At 38.0% G+C, this 21,541-nt stretch overlaps 1 protein-coding gene across 1 annotated transcript in view; it reads left to right on the forward strand.

The window, feature by feature from the left end:
- cdon (cell adhesion associated, oncogene regulated) overlaps positions 1 to 20,009 on the forward strand; it is a 48,440-nt gene extending 28,431 nt beyond the window's left edge. The window contains exons 11-19 of the mRNA XM_079825355.1: positions 1,082 to 1,288; positions 2,363 to 2,544; positions 5,480 to 5,585; positions 8,964 to 9,086; positions 12,233 to 12,424; positions 13,704 to 13,999; positions 15,649 to 15,728; positions 18,830 to 19,092; positions 19,323 to 20,009. Coding sequence (XP_079681481.1) covers positions 1,082 to 1,288; positions 2,363 to 2,544; positions 5,480 to 5,585; positions 8,964 to 9,086; positions 12,233 to 12,424; positions 13,704 to 13,999; positions 15,649 to 15,728; positions 18,830 to 19,092; positions 19,323 to 19,477 — 1,604 coding nt within the window. The 3' untranslated portion in view covers positions 19,478 to 20,009. The remainder of the gene's footprint in view (positions 1 to 1,081; positions 1,289 to 2,362; positions 2,545 to 5,479; positions 5,586 to 8,963; positions 9,087 to 12,232; positions 12,425 to 13,703; positions 14,000 to 15,648; positions 15,729 to 18,829; positions 19,093 to 19,322) is intronic.
- Positions 20,010 to 21,541: the final 1,532 nt, after the last annotated feature.

Consider the following 21,541-nt stretch of genomic DNA (forward strand, 5'->3'; position numbering starts at 1 on the left):
TCTTGTCATATGTCTTCTGTAGAACATAAAAAAAAGATATTTTGAAGAGTGTTCATGCTACTTTTTCCCAATATAGTGTAAACCTATCGTGACCAGGGCTCCAAAAAAGCTCCAAAAAAGACCAAAAATCACTACAAATTTAGTCCACACCACCTATGTTGTTTATTTTGAGTCTTCTGAAGCCACGATAGATTTATGGTCACAATAGAGTGGTGGAGGGACATCAAAACCCGGAAGACTAATTCACCCGGAGCTTTCCTGTGGCTCAAACAGTAGAGCATGACACTAGCAACGCCAAGGTCATGGGCTCGATTCCAGGGAAGAACTGACAAAATGTCAAATGTGTACCTTGAATCCAATATAAGTCACTTTGGATAAAAGCGTCTGCCAAATGTAAAAAGTGCATTTAAAAAAATGCATAAATGCACCCCTCGATCTCTCGTCCAGTTATGTTTACCACAGGCTTTAGGTTACTCATAAATTGAAAAAAAAAACCACCATTATAAAACCCCATAGAAAAATCTCATGGGGACCAGTGGTGAATTTACTCTTCCGGGTTTTGACTTCATCCCTGCACCACTCTATAAGAAGAGTGCATAAAAGTTCTTCAAAATCTTTTCTTTTGTGTTCCATTACAAAATACGACATGAGGGCAAGTAAATGATGACAGAATCATTTTGGGTGAAGTATTCTTTTAAAATACAGATGTGTGAGATGTATTTATCTAATTAGAGTTTTTTTGTGTGCGCGCGCGCATGCATGCACGTTCAGATCCTAATGAGTTCGGGCTCACTGTTATTTGCCACATAAATTTTGCTCTCTTTCTCCCTTTGCTTGCGTCTCTGTCTATGGCTTAGAGCCCATTCAGTAAGTACTCAATTGACTCTGGCATGCTGTGGATCTCTTGTTGTGTGTGTTGGTTTATTTTATCTTTGTCTGCTCTTTTGGTCTTTTCGCTGATTGATGTTGAAGTTACATTTTGCACTTGACATAAAAGCTGCTGTTTATTTTTGGAGAACAGAATAATTATTGTTTAGATTGCGTTTTTCCAAACTTCTGATTGGTTGATTTCATCCCCAAGTTCCCGAGGCCCCAGATCGCCCAACTATCTCTATGGCGACAGAAAGCTCTGTCTATGTCACATGGATCCCACGAGCCAATGGTGGCTCCCCAATCACGGCCTTTCGAGTGGAGTACAGGAAGCAAGGCCGCAGTGGTGACTGGATCGTTGCAGCCGATAATATCTCACCACTTAAACTGTCTGTGGAAGTGCGTAACTTGGAACCAGGTGAGGTGAACATTTGTAAGAACCTGGAAAAAGTGTGTAATTAATATTCTTTAAATGTATTATATTTATAGTTTTGTAATAATAATTGTGGTAACACTTTACAATAAGGTTCATTAGTAAACTACATTAGTTAACATGAACTAATGATGAGCTGCACTTATAAAGCATTTATTTATCTTTGCTAATGTTAATTTTAACATCTACTAATACATTATTAAAAACTTGTTTACATTAGTTAATGCACTGCGAACTAACATGAACAAACCATGAACAGCTGTATTTTTTATTAACTAATGTTAACAAAGATTAATAAATACAGTAACAAATGTACTGCTCATGGTTAGTTCATGTTAGTTAATACACAATACATACTAATGTTAACTAATGAAACCTTATTGTAATTTGAATATTGTTATTTGTATTTATTATATTGTTATCAAAAAATGTATTTATAAATATGAAAAAGTCACGGAAATTAAATTTCGAATGCTTATTTGTATAATACTAGTTATAGTTTTTTTTGACTAGAGAATTAGTTAAAAACGATGTCTATGTGTAGATCCTATTAAAGGAACACGCTGACGTTTTGGGACTTTAGCTTATTCACCGTATCCCCCAGAGGAAGTTAAGTCCATACATACCATTCTCATCTCTGTGCGTGCCATAACTCTGTCTGACCGCTAGCCTAGCTTGGCACAAAGACTGGAGGTAAACGGCTACATCAAGGAACTTTGTAACTATACACATCACAACATGTAAATAGGAAAATGTTGGCATTATTTTGTCACTTATTGAGCAGTAGGCTAGCTGGAGCCATTTACCTCCAGTCTTTGAGCTAAGCTAGGCTAGCGGTGGGTGCGTCAGACAGAGTTATGGCACGCACGGAGATGAGAATGGTATGTATGGAATTATCTAACTCTGGGGGATACAGTGAATAAGTCCCAAAAAGTCAGCATGTTCCTTTAATAACATCCAAATCTGTATAAAAGTGGTTTACTGGGGACATAAATGTATGACGGCCATACTACAGAAATCTAAAAATCTTACTTGGCTTAATAAATCTTTCCATGACAGGTTCCACATACCGTTTCCGTGTCATTGCCATGAATAACTATGGCGAAAGCCCTGCTAGCGCCACCTCCAGGCCATACCAGGTCTCCCTGTCGAATCCACCCGTCTCGAACCGTCCGGTCACTGGCCCTCACATCTCTTCCACTGAAGCCATCAGTGATACTCAGATAATGTTACGCTGGACTGTGAGTATACTTGTAAACGCACACGAATGCAGTACAATCACATTGTGTAACTGCCAAATAATCTAAATCTGACGCAAAACCCGAGCTGCCCATCTAGCTTTTCAAGCAGCACATCATAGGTCCACTGTTGACACAAAGGCTTTTGCTAACAGTAGGCAACAAAATATGCTACGAAAATAAAGGCAGCTGCTTATAGAGGCAGTAGACAGCGAGGCAGCTCACTAGGCTTTGGAAAAGTTTCTGTCAGGCACTCAATAACTCATTACTGAGTAAACTATGAGTTTTTCTATCATTCCATGCTTCTGTATGTGTATCATTAGCACATTAATCTTTGAAAGGGCCTCACCACTTGTACAAACAAATGTTGTTTCTGTTTCGGACCTGTTGAAGGAATAACGCTGAACCTCACATTAGCAGCTCAGGGGTTTAAACTAGTGTGTGTTAATGTTTAAGACATATGCCTTTTATATCTAATGGCCAATTTAATTATACTCACATTTCACGCTTAATTCGAAAATGAGAGTGTAAAAACTGTCCAGAACCAACCACATAACAAGCTCACCCACAACAAGCGTCCCCGGTTTGTTCTTCTCTGCTGTGCCAGTTGTGCCGAAGTGTTTTTCAGCATGTTAGCAGAGTGTTTGTGCGTGCACTTTTCCAGGCGCTGTGTGGTAGCTTTCCCATCAGCCCCCGAGAAAACACCCCAGAATGCGCAATCAGACTTATAATTGGCAGAGCCTGGTGCAGTTTTGCTGGAAAAAGTGTGTGTGTGTGTGTGTGTGTGTGTGTGTGTGTGTGTGTGTGTGTGTGTGTGTGTGTGTGTGTGTGTGTGTGTGTGTGGCGGTGGTGGTGGGGGGGGTTAGTTCAGTACAGATTAGGAGGCCTTATCCAGCTCTAACGAGTGACTGAGATGAGCTATTTTTAGAAGTCATGCATGAGAAAGAAAAGGTTTGATGTGTCTTAAAGGAGTAGTAGGAGTAAATAGCATTGTGCCATTTACTCATCTGTATTATTCCTATTCCATTTGACTTTCTTTTGTGGAAAAGAGAAATAATTTCAAGGAATTAACTGGTCGATATTTTCACATGCAGTTACATTGACTTGTATTTGAAGCTTTCAAGGTTCAAAATGATATCATACAAGACAAGTATTCAACTTCTGCAGTATATTCCAGGTCTTCTGAAGTCATACAACAGCAAAAGTCATTATTTACTGAAAACCTGGAACCTGGATTGAATCCAGAGTTGAACTTAAAGGCATAGTTCACCAAAAAATGTAATTCTGTCATCACCCTTATGTCTTTCCAAACCCGTAAGACTTTCGTTCATCTTCAGAACACAAAATAATTAATATATTTTAATGAAATCTGAGATATTTCTGTCTGTCCATTGACAGTCCATGCAACTTCTACTTTGATGAAGTTCATAAAGAGATCCTAAAACTAATCCATATGAGGGGTTTAGTCCACATTTTCTGAAGACACACTATCACTTTATTTGATGAACAGATTGAATTTAGGCTTTTATTCACAAATAAACATTCATCAACGCACACATTAGTTGCTTAAGCATGCTTGCTTGAAGTGTAAGAACCAATGAGGTTAATTCTCGTGTTACACAGCACGTTTGAGCTTCTGCAAGAACCAATGAGGTTCATTCTCGTGTTACGCATTACGTTTGAGCTTCTGCAAGAACCAATGAGGTTCATTCTCGTGTTACGCAGCACGTTTGAGCTTCTGCAAGAACCAATGAGGTTCATTCTCGTGTTACTCAGCACGTTTGAGCTTCTGCAAGAACCAATGAGGTTCATTCTCGTGTTACGCAGCACGCTTGAGCTTCCACAAGAACCAATGAGGTTCATTCTCGTGTTACGCAGCACGTTTGAGCTTCTGCAAGAACCAATGAGGTTCATTCTCGTGTTACGCAGCACGTTTGAGCTTCTGCAAGAACCAATGAGGTTCATTCTCATGTGTTACGCAGCACGTTTGAGCTTCCGCAAGAACCAATGAGGTTAATTCTCAAGTTACGCAGCACGTTTGAGCTTCTGCAAGAACCAATGAGGTTCACTCTCATGTGTTACGCAGCACGTTTGAGCTTCTGCAAGAACCAATGAGGTTCATTCTCATGTGTTACCCAGCACGTTTGAACTTCTGCAAGAACCAATGAGGTTCATTCTCGTGTTACTCAGCATGTTTGAGCTTCGCAAGAACCAATGAGGTTTGTTCTCACTCACCAAGCAGGTTTGGTTGAGCTTTTGTTTTTGTTTGCTGATCAATGTTTATATGTGAATCAAAGCCTAAGTTCAATCTGTTCATCATATAAAGTAATTGTGCCTCTTCAAAAAATTTGGACTAAACCACTCAATTCATTTGGATTAGTTTTACAATCTCATTATGAACTTTTTGATGCGTGAACGAAAGTCTTGCAGGTTTGGAACGTCATGAGGGTGAGTAAATAAAGACATCATTTTTGGGTGAACTAACCCTTTAAGAAACAAATTGTTTTTTGTTTTCATTCTGATATTTTTAAGGTGTTTTTTTGTAGCGTTCTTCCAAATTCACTTTTATTGTATGGAAGAGAGCACCATGGACAATCAGAAAAACATCTCCTTTTCAGTTCCTTGAAAGAAATAGTCATGCACGTTTGGAACAGCATGAGGCTGAATAAATAAAAACAGAAATTTTATTTTTGGATAATCTAACTGTAGCTTTAAAAGATTAGCTAAAAGGTTAGTCAATCATAACAAATGCCATTGACATCTAGAAGTCTTAAAGGTACAGTAGAAAAAATTTTTTTTTTAAAGTAAAGCAGTATGTGTCTTGATTCTAGTTAACCTTTTGTTAGGTTCTTACCTTTGATGCCATAATTGTTAGCGAGTGTATATTGAGTAAACAAAAAATTACATAATTTTGCTTTTTTTCACTCTCTTTTTATAGTACACTCCCTCCAGCAATAACAACACCCCCATCCAGGGATTCTACATCTACTATCGGCCAACCGACAGCGACAATGACAGTGATTATAAGAGAGATGTGGTGGAAGGTGAGATCATGCTGTCTGTCTTTGCTCTGTTGTTTCTCTTATTACACGGCTACTTGCACAATAAATAAATAAATGGACATGAAATTTCATTATGTGAGAAGAAAGACTCTTCAAAAAAGATATGAGGGACATGAAACACACACAGCTGTAAAGTGCATTAGTGCCTGCCCACATTTTCAGCAGCATTCATTCTGGAAGTATTTTTTTTCCATAAATTTTTCCCATATGGGATTTTTTTTTAAGTCTTTGTTAAAGTATTATAAGCCATGAACCAAACCATCTAGCTATGAGGTGAATCACAACATTACCAACTTTTATTTGAAGCAAATAGACAAAGGTACAAGACTGTATACTTTGGTCGGCTACTTTAGTGAGCGTCATTTACTTGCGAATGACGATGATGAAATTTAAAGTTGTTGATTATATCAATAAAAACAATATATTTTAAGTTTCTTTGAAAATATTCATATATATATATTTATATATACACACATATTTAAGTATTTTGTGAGCGTTGGGAGGTTAACTTGAATACTTAATTCACATGTTTCATGGGAGTGGGCGGAGCTAAAGAGCTCTTGTGGCTTAATTTGCTCCCCACAATGCTCTGATTAGTGAAATTTTCTATACAGCATCATGGGTAATGTAGTTTTCACCATGAATTGTACTGTTAAACATGATTAATTTTAAAATGGGTTGAAAAAAATGTGGACAGATTACTTGAACAAAAGCTTATACCATCGATTAACAACCTGCGAACTCACAGTAGGTCTGACTTTACATTACATTACAAATCCCTGAGTTTTTACTTCTGGAACCTGACTGTTACACTATACAGGAAATCGGTTGCCTGGGACAACGGTCGGTTATACAGTTTTGTAGTCATTACACACATATTTGACAGATAAGTGCTACGATAGACCAATCAGAATGAAGCATTGCAGGGAGCCATGTAGTATGAGTGTGTAATGTATATTCTGTCTCGGAGGGGGAGGGACAAGGAAAGCGTAATCTGTTGATTGATGTGTAGTGAGTCCTGCACTCAGAGTAATGAGTCAGTGTAAAATGTGTTTTTAATAAATGGCTGCCGCACTAATGGGCCTGAACTGAAACCCAACACTGACCGCTCAGAGTGGGATTCGAGTTTCTAAGAGGAATGTTAACTGCCGTCGCCTCTCCTCCGCCTCCTATTTTTACTTTTTACCCCCTTTCTCTCTATTCGCATTGGCCCCGCAAACCTCTTCTCCTCGTCCATCCAAACAACAAGCTGTCAGAAACACGCTGGGCAGATAAGATGACCTCATAAGTCTCAGCTTTTAGGGAAGTTTCTCAGGAGTGTGTCCTACAACCCATTTTTACAACCCATTTTGCTTGCATAATCTGAAAGTTCTCAGCTCTCAACATGATCAAAACCGAAAAAACAACTCACAATCTTGTACACAATCTACTACATGCCTTCTGTCATCTGATGGATAGTTTATAGGCCTATAAGGCCTTTCAGTATAATTGTAAATACGTTTACCTTGAGATCATGGTACACCTGACTATTTGCTGTGAAATTTTACAGATTTTTAGTAATGATAAGAATCACTTTTATATTGTTAGTGTGTATGTGATATATTCTAACAGTCTTTAGACTAGAGCTTAGATCTGGCCCAAATCAAGCATATCATGTACATCAATTCATATTTATGTTCAAATATTATAATGTTATTTTAAAATTTCTTCTAGGCTATATTGATTATGAAAAGTGCAAAGATGCGAGTGGGTCAGAAATTATTTTGACCACTTCATTAAGTTTTGTTCTGTAGAAAGCCTTCCTTTAGAGTGAATTTTGTTTTGTATAAATTGTATCTTAATTTTAATCAATGTTTCATCAGCCAATTGCCTGGATTTAATAAATAAGAAGCGAATAGGCTATAGCAGACAATAATCGTGACATGGAGACCCCGAAACGATCACTTGCATTGCTCTTGAACATGTCTCATAGCTACTTGCCTCACAGAAATGAGAAATATGTGTATAGAAAGCTTGAAATGTCTACTTTTAAACAAAACAATTCGAAACAAAAATAAATAATTAAGCAAAGCGCACCGTTCACGCGAGCAGCTCATGACTGGCGTCTCAGAGTGGTTCTGTTCAGAATGCTGCGCTTCATCACTGCATGTGCTGTGAGTTTTACACACATTTTTAGACTAATCCTTGTGCTATTTTGTACACATTTGTTTTTTAGTTGTAGTATTAGTTCTTACTTTGCTAAAAAAAAAGAAAAAAAAAATATATATATATGATGCTTGATCAAGGGCCCAGCCCGGCCTGAGGACAGTGGCAGCAAATATATTGTCCCGACCAGGCTCGGGCAGAGAATCTAAACTCTACTTTAGACGTTGTCTTTTTTTAAAAAAAAAGTGTTTTTTGTGTATTCATCCATTCAGATGTAGCTGCTTTGATTAGATTTGGTACACTGTTTCAGACCATGTGAGTCTTTTTGACCGATTCATCAGAATCTGTTCACTAGAGTAATTTGTTTCTGAATCAGTCTCCACTCGCTGTGCTGTATTTATATGTATTGAGAACTGCCATCAAAGACAATGCGCAAGAAGACATTTCAATTTATTGTATAGTTTAAGGTACTCTTTTTTTTCTTGTTTTTTTATCTCATCACATTCACTTCTGCAGAATTTCTATATCATTTATTTTGTCATGCCACAGTTGTTTTTGCCAGCACCACTGAATAGCTGTGCAGGAAACACTGGTATATTGTGTGTGCAGGGAAAAAAACTGCACTAAACAGCCTGTGATGCTTTTTACATGCTTGTGTGAGTCTGTAAGTGTGTGTTTTGTGTTTTTCTCTTTCATTATGCAGTACAGCAGCTGGTCGTTTACTGTACAGCATGCCTTCACTGTATTAAAAAGAGAAGTGAGCTACACAAATAAAATATTGTGGCGCAAACTGTAATTAAAGAGCTGGCTCTCAGCATACGTGTGAGAGAGACTGCGGCGAGCGGCTGCTACGATCTGTGTGTGTGTGTGTGTGTGTGTGTGTGTACACTGGGCCCTGAATGTGTTCAGTGGGAATACTGGAGCCAGGCCAGAACAAACGTTAAGCTGCCTTATAAGGAGCCTGTCTGCAGCAAAGCAACTGTCTGAATCCTTCTGGGACACTGTGAGAATGAGAGTGCGAGTGTGTGTGTGTGTGTGTGTGTGTGTGTGTGTGTGTGTGTGTGTGTGTGTGTGTGTGTGTGTGTGTGTGTGTGTGTGTGCAAGAGAGAAAAATGAGATTGAGCAAATGAATTGTGGTTTGGAGAGAACAACACATGCTTTGAGAAAAGCCCTTCTCATTCAATATAGTCTTCCTTTTCCCGCCTCCTCCCCCAGGCTTCAAATTCAGGCATATGATTGGTCAACTCCAACCTGAGACGTCCTACGACATCAAGATGCAGTGCTTTAACGACGGCGGCGAGAGCGAATATAGTAACGTAATGATCTGCGAGACCAAAGGTGAGAGGCTGAAGTACCATCACAGGAATGCTATACTTAACATGGAGACAGGAACCCATAAAGCCCCTGCGGTAATGACAGAGGAAAGCGAGCTATCGTTTTATTAGTAGCTAGACAAAGAGAGACATTGTGCTGCGTCTACTTGACATCATTCACTGATAACTGCCCTTAATGCAACACTGTTGAAATCAAACCAGAGCGTCACTCACAGCCAGAGCAAATAAAAATCATGGAGTGCAAACAGACCTGCTGCTACCACAAACTTTAAGACTGACAACAGAAGCATTGTTATATGCCAGCACTTGTTAGTGGTGCTTTATTATTGCTTATACTTGGGGTTAAAGATTTGAACAAACCCTTAATCCTAAGAATTAAAGCATTAGTATTAAACGGTACATCATTTATCCCACCCCATTAGTTTTACATACATGAATGGTACACCAAATTGTGCAGCTTATTGAGGAGAGATGCACTGTTCTCAGCAATTGGAAGGAAAAGTAATCCAAAGAGTAGAATATTATAGAGACTTGGGCTGGGCTTTCTTGTGATTTAGAAAACACTCATAACACCATAGAAATCCTATGGTAATTGTGCTAAAAATCACTCCAAATACCCTTTGCGACCACCTAGAACACCTTAGAATCTGCATAGCAAATCTCTTGAAACGCTACAGTAGGTTAGTAATGCCCTAGCAACCACCCAGAACACACAGTACAGTTTTTTCATACATTTTTCACTTAGGGATTTGTTTCCGAGCCATGAACCAAACCAACCAGCTATGAGGAGAATCACAATGTTACAAACTTTGATTTGACGCAAAAAAAGTATTTGAAAATTGAACAAAAAGACAAAGGTACAAAACTGTACACTCAACGGCTTTAATGAGGGAAAGATCGACAATTGAAAATTATGGAAAAATATCAAACTATTGATTTAAAGGTCTTAATTATGTATATAGAAACAGCATATTTTGTGTTTTCTGCATGATATGTAAAGTAGTTTGAGAGTGTAGGGAAACTGACTCTCTGTATCGTATGAATATGGGTAGAATGAATGAAATAGTAGTTCTACATCTGCCATGTTATTACGGTCTCGGGACATACCAGCGTCCGTTGCGTTGCCATTCATAAATCCTCTCCCGTTGCCTCATGGTATAGTAAAGTGTCCTTCGAATAAGCCCCTTCAGAATCTCGCCGGAGGTAGTAGGTCATCCGGGGACATTTCACCTACTGTTTATTGAAGATCTATGTACAGGGAGTGCAGAATTATTAGGCACGTTGATTTTCTGATCATATTTTTTTTCCAGGCACATTTGACCAATTCCAAACCACAGTAATCCTAATAACTACTATTGATTTAGTATTTAATAATGTATAAGTGATATATAATTGTTCATGAAGGCTAGAAATGAGAATCACCTTATATTCAGGTGTGCAGAATTATTAGGCATGTTTTCTTTTACAGATAAATTGAGCCAAAAAAGAGATTTAACTCAGACTGAAAAGTCAAAAAGTATTACATGCCCATGAGAAGGATGCAATACTAATGCAATACTAGACATTGCAGTTAAGGCATGACCATTTGACAGTGAAATGCTCGTTGGGTCAGCAGGATCTGACAAAAACAGGTGGTGAAGAAAAGACACCTGTTAACTGCAAAAGAATTAAGAATTAAGGTGAAGAATTAAGGGTGAAACCATCAGGAACCCTTTAGTCTCCAGCACCACCATTTTCCAGAGCTGCAACCTACCTGGAGTCTCCAGAAGTGCAAGGTGTCAGGATCTCAGAGACTTCAGTTAGGTAAAGAATCCTAAAAAATGACCCCCACTAGATAAGAATCACAAGCTGAAGTGTTGTCAAATACATGAAGAAGGTTTTTTTTATAGGCTTTATGGACAGATAGGTTGAGAGTGACTCTTGAAGGACCAGCACCACATCCTCTAGTACCACTGTTTGAAGAATTCATCTTCCAGAATCTGGCAGTACGTTTTGGGAGTTCATTTTAGTCCATCCTGAAGTCCGTTTTGCAGAGATGGACTAAAATGAACTCCCAAAACGTACTGCCAGATTCTGGAAGATGAATTCTTCAAACAGTGGTACTAGAGGATGTGGTGCTGGTCCTTCAAGAGTCACTCTCAACCTATCTGTCCATAAAGCCTATAAAAAAACCTTCTTCATGTATTTTACAACACTTCAGCTTGTGATTCTTATCTAGTGGGGGTAATTTTTTAGGATTCTTTACCTAACTGAAGTCTCTGAGATCCTGACACTTTGCACTTCTGGAGACTCCAGGTAGGTTGCAGCTTTGGAAAATGGTGGCGCTGGAGACTAAAGGGTTCCTGATGGTTTCACCCTTAATTCTTCACCTTAATTCTTAATACTTTTGCGGTTTATAGGTGTCTTTTCTCCGCCACATGTTTTTGTCTGACCCTGCTGATCCAACGAGCATTTCAGTCTAGTATTGCATTAGTATTGCATCCTTCTCATGGGCATTTAATACTTTTTGACTTTTCAGTCTGAGTTAAATCTCTTTTTTGGCTCAATTTATCTGTAAAAGAAAACATGCCTAATAATTCTGCACACCTGAATATAAGGTGTTTTTCATTTCCAGCCTTCATGAACAATTATATATCACTTATACATTATTAAATACTAAATCAATAGTAGTTATTAGGATTACTGTGGTTTGGAATTGGTCAAATATGCCTGGAAAAAAAATATGATCAGAAAATCAACGTGCCTAATAATTCTGCACTCCCTGTATTCTGTTGGCGTATGCGATTTCGGACGCAACGCTAATCATGATTCTCTGATTGGTGGAGATATCTCTGCAGAATCATGGGTAATAAACAGTTAGTTTAAAAAGAAGTTGAAGTACACACATACTGTGCTGCTGATGAAATTCACACCATGCGTACTATGCGCATACCGTAACATATGAGTATAAAAACGTAGTATACTTTCTTTGGGATTTGAATGTCATGACTGTGGCTTTTGCCCGGGCAAGCATCATTTCCTTCTGTAAATGTAAAAAATTAAAATAAATCACTAACCAATAAATTTAGAGCTTGTGATATATTCTCTTGAAAGACATCCAGATGTTTCATCCCCTCAAACTCACTTTTTATTCTCTTTCTTTCCCTCCAGCCCGTCAACCTCCAGGTGTGCCCAGCCAGCGCCCCATAACCCCTCCAGGCTTTTACCCTGCAGATACACCCATCCAGCCGGGCGGCCTGCTCTACCTGATCGTGGGCTGTGTTCTGGGTGTCATGGTGCTCATACTTCTGGTCTTTATCGTCATGTGCTTGTGGAGAAACCGCCAGCAGAACAGTCTCCATAGTAAGTGACACACTTCCTGTTTATTTCCTAGTTTTTGTGTGCTTTTTGGGGCCACCGTCTAAAAAAAACGTTGAATTGTTGCGTTCAAAAATCATTACAATATTTAGTTTCCTCACGATGTGTATTTTTATGGTGGAACGTTACTCTTTTAAGTATTTCTTTTGCAGCTACTGTTATTATATTTAGATATGTAGTAATGAGACCAGCAGTGCTGTGTTGTTTTAGTTTATGTAGTATTTCTGTAAGGTTAAGAGAGGTTATGCTGTGTCAATAATGTCTTTATGAAATTGAGTTAGAATCCACCTCCTGATCCAGGCCTGGTTTTCATTGCCTCTCCTCGACTGCCGGCCCTTTGAAGTTTTCTTTCTTTTTCTCTTTTTTCCTCTCTTTTCCTCTCTCAATGAGATTGAGTAACAGAGTAAACAGTGCTGGCCACAGCGGTGTGTATAAGTAGTAACACAGACACACCTCCCCCTGAAATAGGCCACAAATGGGCCTGCTAACTTTCATCACACACACACTCCAGTTCTCTGCTAGTCAGTTTTTCATGTGTTTGGCAAAAGCGTTATGTTATGTTTCATATTCGTGCAATTTTTGTACAATATTGACTGTAATTTCTATGTATATTTCCTGCATAGTGTCTACATTGTCTGAAAAATGTCAGGGTTGTCCATGTACTGTTCAAAAGTTGGTGGATCGATAACATTTTTAAAAAGTTTTTGAAAGAAGTCTTATGCTCATCATGGTTGCATTTATTTGATCAAAAATAGAGTAAAACAGTAATGTTGTGAATTTGAATTACAATTTAAAATGGCTGTTTTTTTTTTTTACTTTAATATATTTTAAAATGTAATTTATTCCTGTGATGCAAAGCTGAATTTTCAGCATCATAACTCCAGTCTTCAGAGTCACACGATCCTTCAGAAATCATTCTAATAGGCTGAATTGCTACACAGGAAACATTTTGTATTATTATCAATGTTGAAAACAGTTGTGCACCTTAATATTTTTGTGGAAACAGTAATACTTTGTTCCAGGATTCTTTGATAAATAGAAAGTTCAGCATTTATTTGAAATAGAAATCATGTACAGTATTATAAATGTCTTTGACTTTTGATTAAATGCATCTTTGCTGATTACAATTTTATCATATTAAATTATTTTAAAAAATCTTTTGAATGGTAGTGTATAATAATTACAGAAGAATTTGCAAATAGTTTAGCACATCACACGTCAACTACCCATTAAAAATGTACTAACGTAAAACTATTCTCTGTAGAATACGACCCTCCAAGTTACCTGTACCAGTCTGCAGAGATGAACGGTCATGTTCTGGAATATTCCACACTGACTGGCTCCAGCCATGTGAATGGAAGCATGCACACGGGCTGTGGACACACCGCTCCCATGATGCCCCAGACCTGCCATCACCTCCACCACAAATTGCCCAATGGCCTGGCTTTGCTGAACGGATCAGGAGCCCTCTACCCTCCTGGGCATCCCCACGCACATGACGCCTCTCTGCCCCACAACACCATGGAGTACGATCACCCACACCCTCATCACCTTCATAATGTGAGTAAATGTTTGATTGGACACATAAGCTGGAAAGTGTTTTCTCCTTCCTTTTGAAAGTTTATATATATATATATATATATATATATATATATATATATATATATATATATATATATATATATGAAATGTAATTTTTTATGTTTTTGAAAGTTTCCTATGCTCACCAAGGATTTTATTTAATCAAAGATACAGTAAAGTACAGTGGACCAGTGGTAAAGTACAGTGGTCTTTTTTTTTAATTGTTGAAATTGAGATTTATACATCTATATATTATCTGAAAGCTGAATAAATAAGCTTTCCATTGATGTATGGTTAGTTATACAGAATATTTGGCCGAGATACAACTATTTGAAAATCTGCAAAAAATTTAAATATTTCTCTAAATATTGAGAAAATCGCATTTAAAGTTGTCCAAATGAAGTCCTTAGCAATGCATATTACTACTAATAATACATTTTTTATTATATTTACAAAATATCTTCATGGAACATGATCTCTACTTAATATCCTAATGATTTTTGGCATAAAAGAAAAATCAACAATTTTGACCCATACAATGTATTGTTGGCTTTTGCCACAAATATATACCTGTGCGACTTATGACTGGTTTTGTTGTCCAGGATCACATATAGTAATTTATTCCTGTGATGGCAAAGCTACATTTTAGCATTACATTACAGTCTTCAGTGTCACATGATCCTTCTGAAATCATTCTAATATGCTGATTCTTATTGGTACTCAATTATTAATAATAGTTAATTGTAATAATATTTAACTGTAATAATACAATATAGTTTGTTAATGGGGGATGGGGGTATTTATTATAGATTATAATAAATGTTATAGATTTCCGTGAAATGGTTTCAAGTTACATTTCGCTTACAACAACCTATTCATCCCAGCATAAACACTGTGGATAAATTATATTGTTATTAAAGTTATGTTAGATGTTGTACTTACCATTGTTTATTTGAACAGAAAATCAAGCATACTGTATGTGTGTGAATGTGTGATTTGGCATGGCAGCCAATACATATAATAAATAACAATCGCCTTACATAATGCGCATGCGTTTGGACCAGGCCCGGTTCCAGAATCAAATCACAGAGTGCTTCTGAAATTAGTGAGGGTATTTTTGTCTCGTCCTTTTCTATGGTTATCACTATGTCTGTCATCGCAATTTTGAGAGTGAAATGAATCCTGCATTTATATGCGGATGAGCCTATGTATTAAAGCATGTACGGGGCTGCTTGTCAAGCATGGAAAACAAATGTTTTATTCAAATTCTGAATATTATATTAATTATATATCGCCTAGGCAGCGAGCAAAGAGTGCTCCCTTTATAATCACTAAAAAGCTGTCACACAATAAATATCTTATTTACATAATTTCTACAATTTGTTAGTGAAGATTTGCGAGCTTGCAGAACTCAGCACTGGACAAAAACTCAAGTGAGGGGATTCTAACTCAAACACCCGTGATTGGCCATTGCGTTCAAGAAATCAACAAACATGTCTGTGATAGGCTATATTGCTCACCATTACGAAAGCCCCTCGGCCCCCCCTCTGGCACCGGGCCTGAGTGAAGTGTTTGATAAATGAGAAGTGAAATATGGCTTTTGTTATATTTGTTGTTTGTTGTGGCAGGGAGGGGGAATATACACGGCTCTGCCCCAGAACGACTCGTCGGACTGCATGAGCTGTCAAAACTTCTGCAACAACAACAGGTGAGAGAGAGGAAAATGTAATACTTGAAAAGTCAAGCCCAGTAGCTTGTTAATGTTTGGTGTTTACATGCCGGCAGAATTATGTTTTGCTCAGCACGCCTCCAGTCAGCAAACCAATCATCTGCTCCATCTGGTTCTCATTTCACCCCTGACCTGAGCTTATTCTGTTCTGGGCTAAAAACACACACATACACGCATGGCAACTTTTCTCGACGAGGCTTGTTTGTGTACTCTAGTGTGTCCGGCAGTAACAGTTTACACTGAACGCACCCTTGCTACAGTCTTAATGAGCGGATTGTTTATTTAGCCGCGGCCGGCGGGGGAGCAGAGGGAAATCCTTCTGAATGGAGCTGATATCAGCGCACTAACTAACTGTGTGCATCTGTGTACACTTTATATCCCCGATTACTTCTCGAGTGAGCATTCAGTTATCTGCATGTGTATTTATGCTCTCAGGTATTGTTTGTTTGTGTGTTTATGTGGAAGTATGTGTGTGTTGAAGCCTCTCTGTCTTATCAGCATGCACAAACACACAGAGACACAGGCTGTTGAGTCTGGTCAGGCAGCGTAGAGACTTGCGGAAATAAATCTGTGATCTCGGATGCGATCAGAGTTTGAACATAGCAGAGATGCTTGTTTCAGCTGGTGCACAGGCTCAAGCTGTTCTGTAAAGATGAAATTCATAGAAAAATGTAAATGCTGTCATTTACATATCTCTTACCAAACATGTATGACTTTCTTCCGTAAAACATAAAAGGAGAAATGTTGATGAATGCTCGTGCTGCTCTTTTCCATACAACAAAAGATATTGTGATAAGAGCTGTCAAACTCCAAAAAAGCACCTTTAAAATATAATAAAGGTAGGTATGCATGAATTAAGTAAATTATTTGTTTACTTTTGCCATCATCAAATACTTAAAGGAAAGTTCACCCTGAAATGAATATAAAGCCCTCTTTTACTCATCCTGCTGTTGTTCCAATGCCCTATGTCCTTCTATCTTTTTCGGACCTCAAAAGCAGAAATTTTTTAAATAGTCCTGCGCGCGCTCCTCCATATAATGGCAGTGAATGGCGACCAGGCTAAAACTTTACAAAAAGGATACAGAAGTATCACGTAACGATACATTGAGACGCGTGCCATATATGGAAAGTGTTCAGGAGGCACACTATAAGGTTTTGCGAGATAGAAACCATATTATTCAGTCAAAATACTGAGCTTGGCCGTTACTCTGAGCGCACTCCTGTGAGTGTGTGCGAGCCGTCAGCAGCCGCTCACGCAATGTTGTCATGACAACCGGTACACAACATATTCACTTCAGGAGGTTTACCTCATTATTAGTATTTTTGTATTATTTCTTATCATTTACCTTATAGAAAAGAGGAGAGTTGTGTTTGTTTCTATTGAGCCTGGTTTCTCAAAATGGTGCATGTGTGTGCTTATCCTTGGTTTCATGACAACAGTGAGAGTTATAGTAAGCATGAGCGGCTGCTGACGGCTCGCACACACTCACAGGAAGGCACACAGAGTAACGGCCGAGCTCAGTATTTTGGCAAAATAATTTGGTTTCTTTCTCGCAAAAAATTATAGTGTGCCTCCTGAACACTTTACATATATTGCGCGCGTCTCAATGTATCGTTACGTGATACTTTTGTATCATTTTTGTAAAATTGTACCCTGTTCACCATTCACTACCATTATATGGAGCAGCGCGTGCAGGACGTTTTTTTTTATTTCTGCTTTTGAGGTCCGAAAAAGATAGAAGGACATAAGGCATTGGAACAACAGCAGGATGAGTACAAGATGACTTGATTTCCATTTCAGAGTGAACTATCCCTTTAATCTTTATATAACTTTAATAACACTGTTAAATATATATATTTTTTAATGCGTAAAATGCAAATCTCAAAATGAACATAGATTTTTCATACTGTGCATTATAATGTTGTAATGCCTAAATTCCAAAATTGACTCCACTTTAGCATTTTAAACAATTGGTTTTAGTTTTTAGGGTTTTGTTCTTCAATTTATTTACACAAAATATTATAGAATTTTAATATTGTTCATTTATTGGTTATTGGTCATAACATGAGAATAATTAACGACTTATGATATTCAATATCATGATGTGTCACACCAGGTTTGACACCAGTCTGTTAAAACCATAAAAAAAAAATGTTGTTACTTCAAATAAAATAAAACATATTTTATTCCTTCTAGTTTATGGAAACATGATATTCATTTAGTTTTAACTTGATGGACTAAAATGAAAACTGAAATAAAATTAAAACTGAAATAAAAAATAAAAAGTTAATAAAAACCATATAGACAAAAACACAAATGTTTAATTATTAATAAAAACTAAATTAATATCTTTATGATATTAAAATACAACTCTTTCTTATACGAAAAAGACTTAAAGGAGTAATTCGCTTTAAAATGAAAATTACTCCATGATTTACTCACCCTCAAGCCATCCTAGGTGTCTTCTGATGAACACAATCAGAGTTATATCAACAAAATATAATTTTGCAGTGACGGGGTCCATTGCATTTGCGTTCTAATCATATGTCGTGCCTGTTACACTTTTTCTGTAAGAAAAAGAAGGCGGTCTTGCGGAAGCTACATATTTTACTTTATAAAGTTTTAAATATGGTTATTTTTCTTACAAAACTCGATGGATTCGCTTCAGAAGGCCTTTATTAAGACGTGTGGAGTATGTTTATGATGGATGGATGCACTTTTTGGAGCTTCAAACTCGTGAGCCCCATTCACTGCCATTATAAAGCTTGGAAACATCAGGATATTTATTAATATAACTCAGATTGTGTTCATCAGAAGAAGAAAGTTATATATACCTAGGATGGCTTGAGGGTGAGTAAATCATGGAGTAATTTTCATTTTAAAGTGAACTACTCCTTTAAGTCATATGCACTACTTTCAAGGTGATTATTGGTCAAAAATATGTCCATGTAAGATTTGAGTAGAAATGAGGGCACTTTTATAGCTTTGTTTTCATGGGAATGTCTGGAAAATGCTTTGTTTTCAAAATTTGCAGTGGAGTGGCCATCATTTATGTCTTGCGTTTGTGTTTTGTGGACAGGTGTTACACGAAAACCAATGGCACTTTCTCAGGCGGGACTCTCCCCCTAATGCACCGCGTGGCAGCGCGCCAACCTGACGGGCTGGAAATGATGCCCCTCAACCCCGTTTTTTCTCGCTGCCATGGACGTGACAGCCCACAGCTCAACAGCTCCCAGGAGAGAAATTCAGCCGTGGAGGCGGAGGAGGGCAAGACTCCACCCCTTTCCCAGAATTCCCCTTGTCTGCCTGTGGAAACAAAGTCCACCCTCGAGCAGCAGAGAGGTGAGAGAGTTTCAGCACTATAAAGAGCTCTCTGATTCACTCTGCACTCCCTATGAATGAGGAAAGTCTGTGTTTCCTCTTGCTGTTCAGGAAATTACTGCATTGGCAAACTGTAAATTACCCATCATGCAATATTATTTTACCTGACTAGACTGCTGCATACTGGAGCTGGTGCATAATTTTTTTTTTATCTATTTGTGTGTGTGTGTGTGTGTGTGTGTGTGTAACAGGAGTTCAGCCCGTGCAGCATGAAGACTCTGAGGGTCCTGTGGTGTGTTGGGAACGGCTGGGACTGCCTGATCTGGACTGTAAGGAAAAAACAGCCTGGATCTCTACTGGAAGCTTGACTGGAGATCTCATCCAGCCTACAGTGCAGGAGATCTGAACACGTTTAAAGCAGAAAACGCTTAGCATACACTCTAAATACAAGAAAGAGCATGAAAGAAATGTGGAACATGGAAACATTTAAAAAAAGAAAATGGCCAGTGATGGAACGGTCAGAGACATTGTGTGACTTGAAGTGGACACAAAGCTGACTGCTTACAGAGCTGGTGAAGAGATAGGATGGAGATGAATAGAATGAAAAGAAAGAATGAAGAGACTTTTATGCAAGGATGGTGGAAAACTCAAAGGCTGAAACGATCCCATTTGTGGGAGGACTTTTAAAAGTAAAAGCAAAAACTCTTTAGATGACTTATTTATTTTTTGTAGTAGTAAAATATTATTTCATATGAATGTATCTGTTGTAAGAAAAAAAGTTTGTCTTTTATATTATTTATGCTTTTTTTTTTTTGATGAGAAACTTATTTTTGTTGTTTATTTGACTTTATATTTTTTTTGTTTGTTCCACACAGTGTGGAGTTTAGCCATTGTATATGTAAAGTTTTGTTATAATATAAAGAGAAGATTAAGTATTATGTCTATCCATATCCTTCTCTAATGCTCATTAAGACAATGTAGGGCTCTCAAACTACCGAACATGGACAAATATTAACAGATTCATATGGCCCCTCAATTACACCCCTAAAGCACATATGGATATGCACAATAGGAACAAGGGCTGCTCGATTAATCGAAATTAAACCAAACGTGATGTTGCAAAGGCTGCTTTTTTTATACATAGCTTGTCAGTGAAGCACAGCTCTGTGATCAGTAGTATTCATCTGAAAGCCAGAGGGCGCTTTCGCGCAGAAACTCTGAATATGCCCTGCAGAAGTAGATAGTGGTCGTTCCAGGAAATCCCTATGGGTATCGCTGTAGCTGAATAAACAGAAGATTGAAACGCTTTGATTAAACATGATTACCCTTACGAAAATTAACAAAAGTGTAGTAACCATGTTTTTTTGGCTAATTGATTACCATTTATATAACCACATGGTTAAATACCATGGTTAAACTATGGTTAGAGTAGCAAAGCCATGGTTAATTTGTGGTTACCATGGTTTACCTATTAATAACCAAGTATATAACTAAGTAAAACCATGGTTCATTTTCGTAAGGGTAATAAACACACGACTACGACAATATATGGTTTATCTAAGTTCAAGCCTTCTCGGGTATTTTCCATCGACTGTAAAAAAATATGGACGTAGTGTCCGTGACGTCACCCATAGGATTCTGAAGAGCCGTTTTGAAGCGTAAAGAAGGGTCGAGCTGGCCGTTGCCATCTTGGCAGCGCGTCACTCCCGGATAATAGAAAATGGCCAAAGAGGCAGGACGTGGGCGGAGCTGAGGTGACGTGAAGACTAACACAGCAGACAAACGACAATCCACCTGTCACTCAAAGTGGCCACGCCCTTAATTATGCAGAACTTTAAGGCTTTATATAATGTAAACGAATGAGTTATAAAAAATTCACCCCCCTCACAGTTGTCATGAAGGGCAAAATAAGCCGTATAGACCAAAACCACAATTTGTACCAGACTGTAAACATGTCGATGAATTGCAGTTTAAGTCACTTCTGTATTGGCTTCAAGAGAAACTGGGGGGAGGTTGCCGCTTGGTATTTTCATGATAAAGTATATTTATACTTCAATGCTAATCGACGTAGCCGTTATCACTGTAGAGAATACTGTGAAATATGTTGGGTGTCTTATTCTGTGTAAGAAGCCTGTCTCACAGAAGGATGCTCAACTGTCATTATGAAGTGAGTTCGGACTAAAAACATATTCAATGTTGTCATAAATGCATGTTTTGAAAGATGTTTGGCGGGTGCTGCTTTTTCAAATGCACGCTATAAGCGACTCAAACTCACAGTGCTTTCAGATGGAGCAACGCTTACTACTGATCACAGATCCGTGCTTCTCTGACAAGCTGTGCACTAAAATAATAATCGGCAAATGGCGATTTTGATTAATTGCGATTAATCGTGCAGCCCTAATTGGAACCTAGAAAGAAAAATTTGATCGCTCTTACTATAATCGATAAAGCAGCCTGAATTGTTGGTGGC

Source organism: Gobio gobio (genome assembly GCF_949357685.1).
Source record: "Gobio gobio genome assembly, chromosome: 9".
NCBI lineage: Eukaryota > Metazoa > Chordata > Actinopteri > Cypriniformes > Gobionidae > Gobio > Gobio gobio.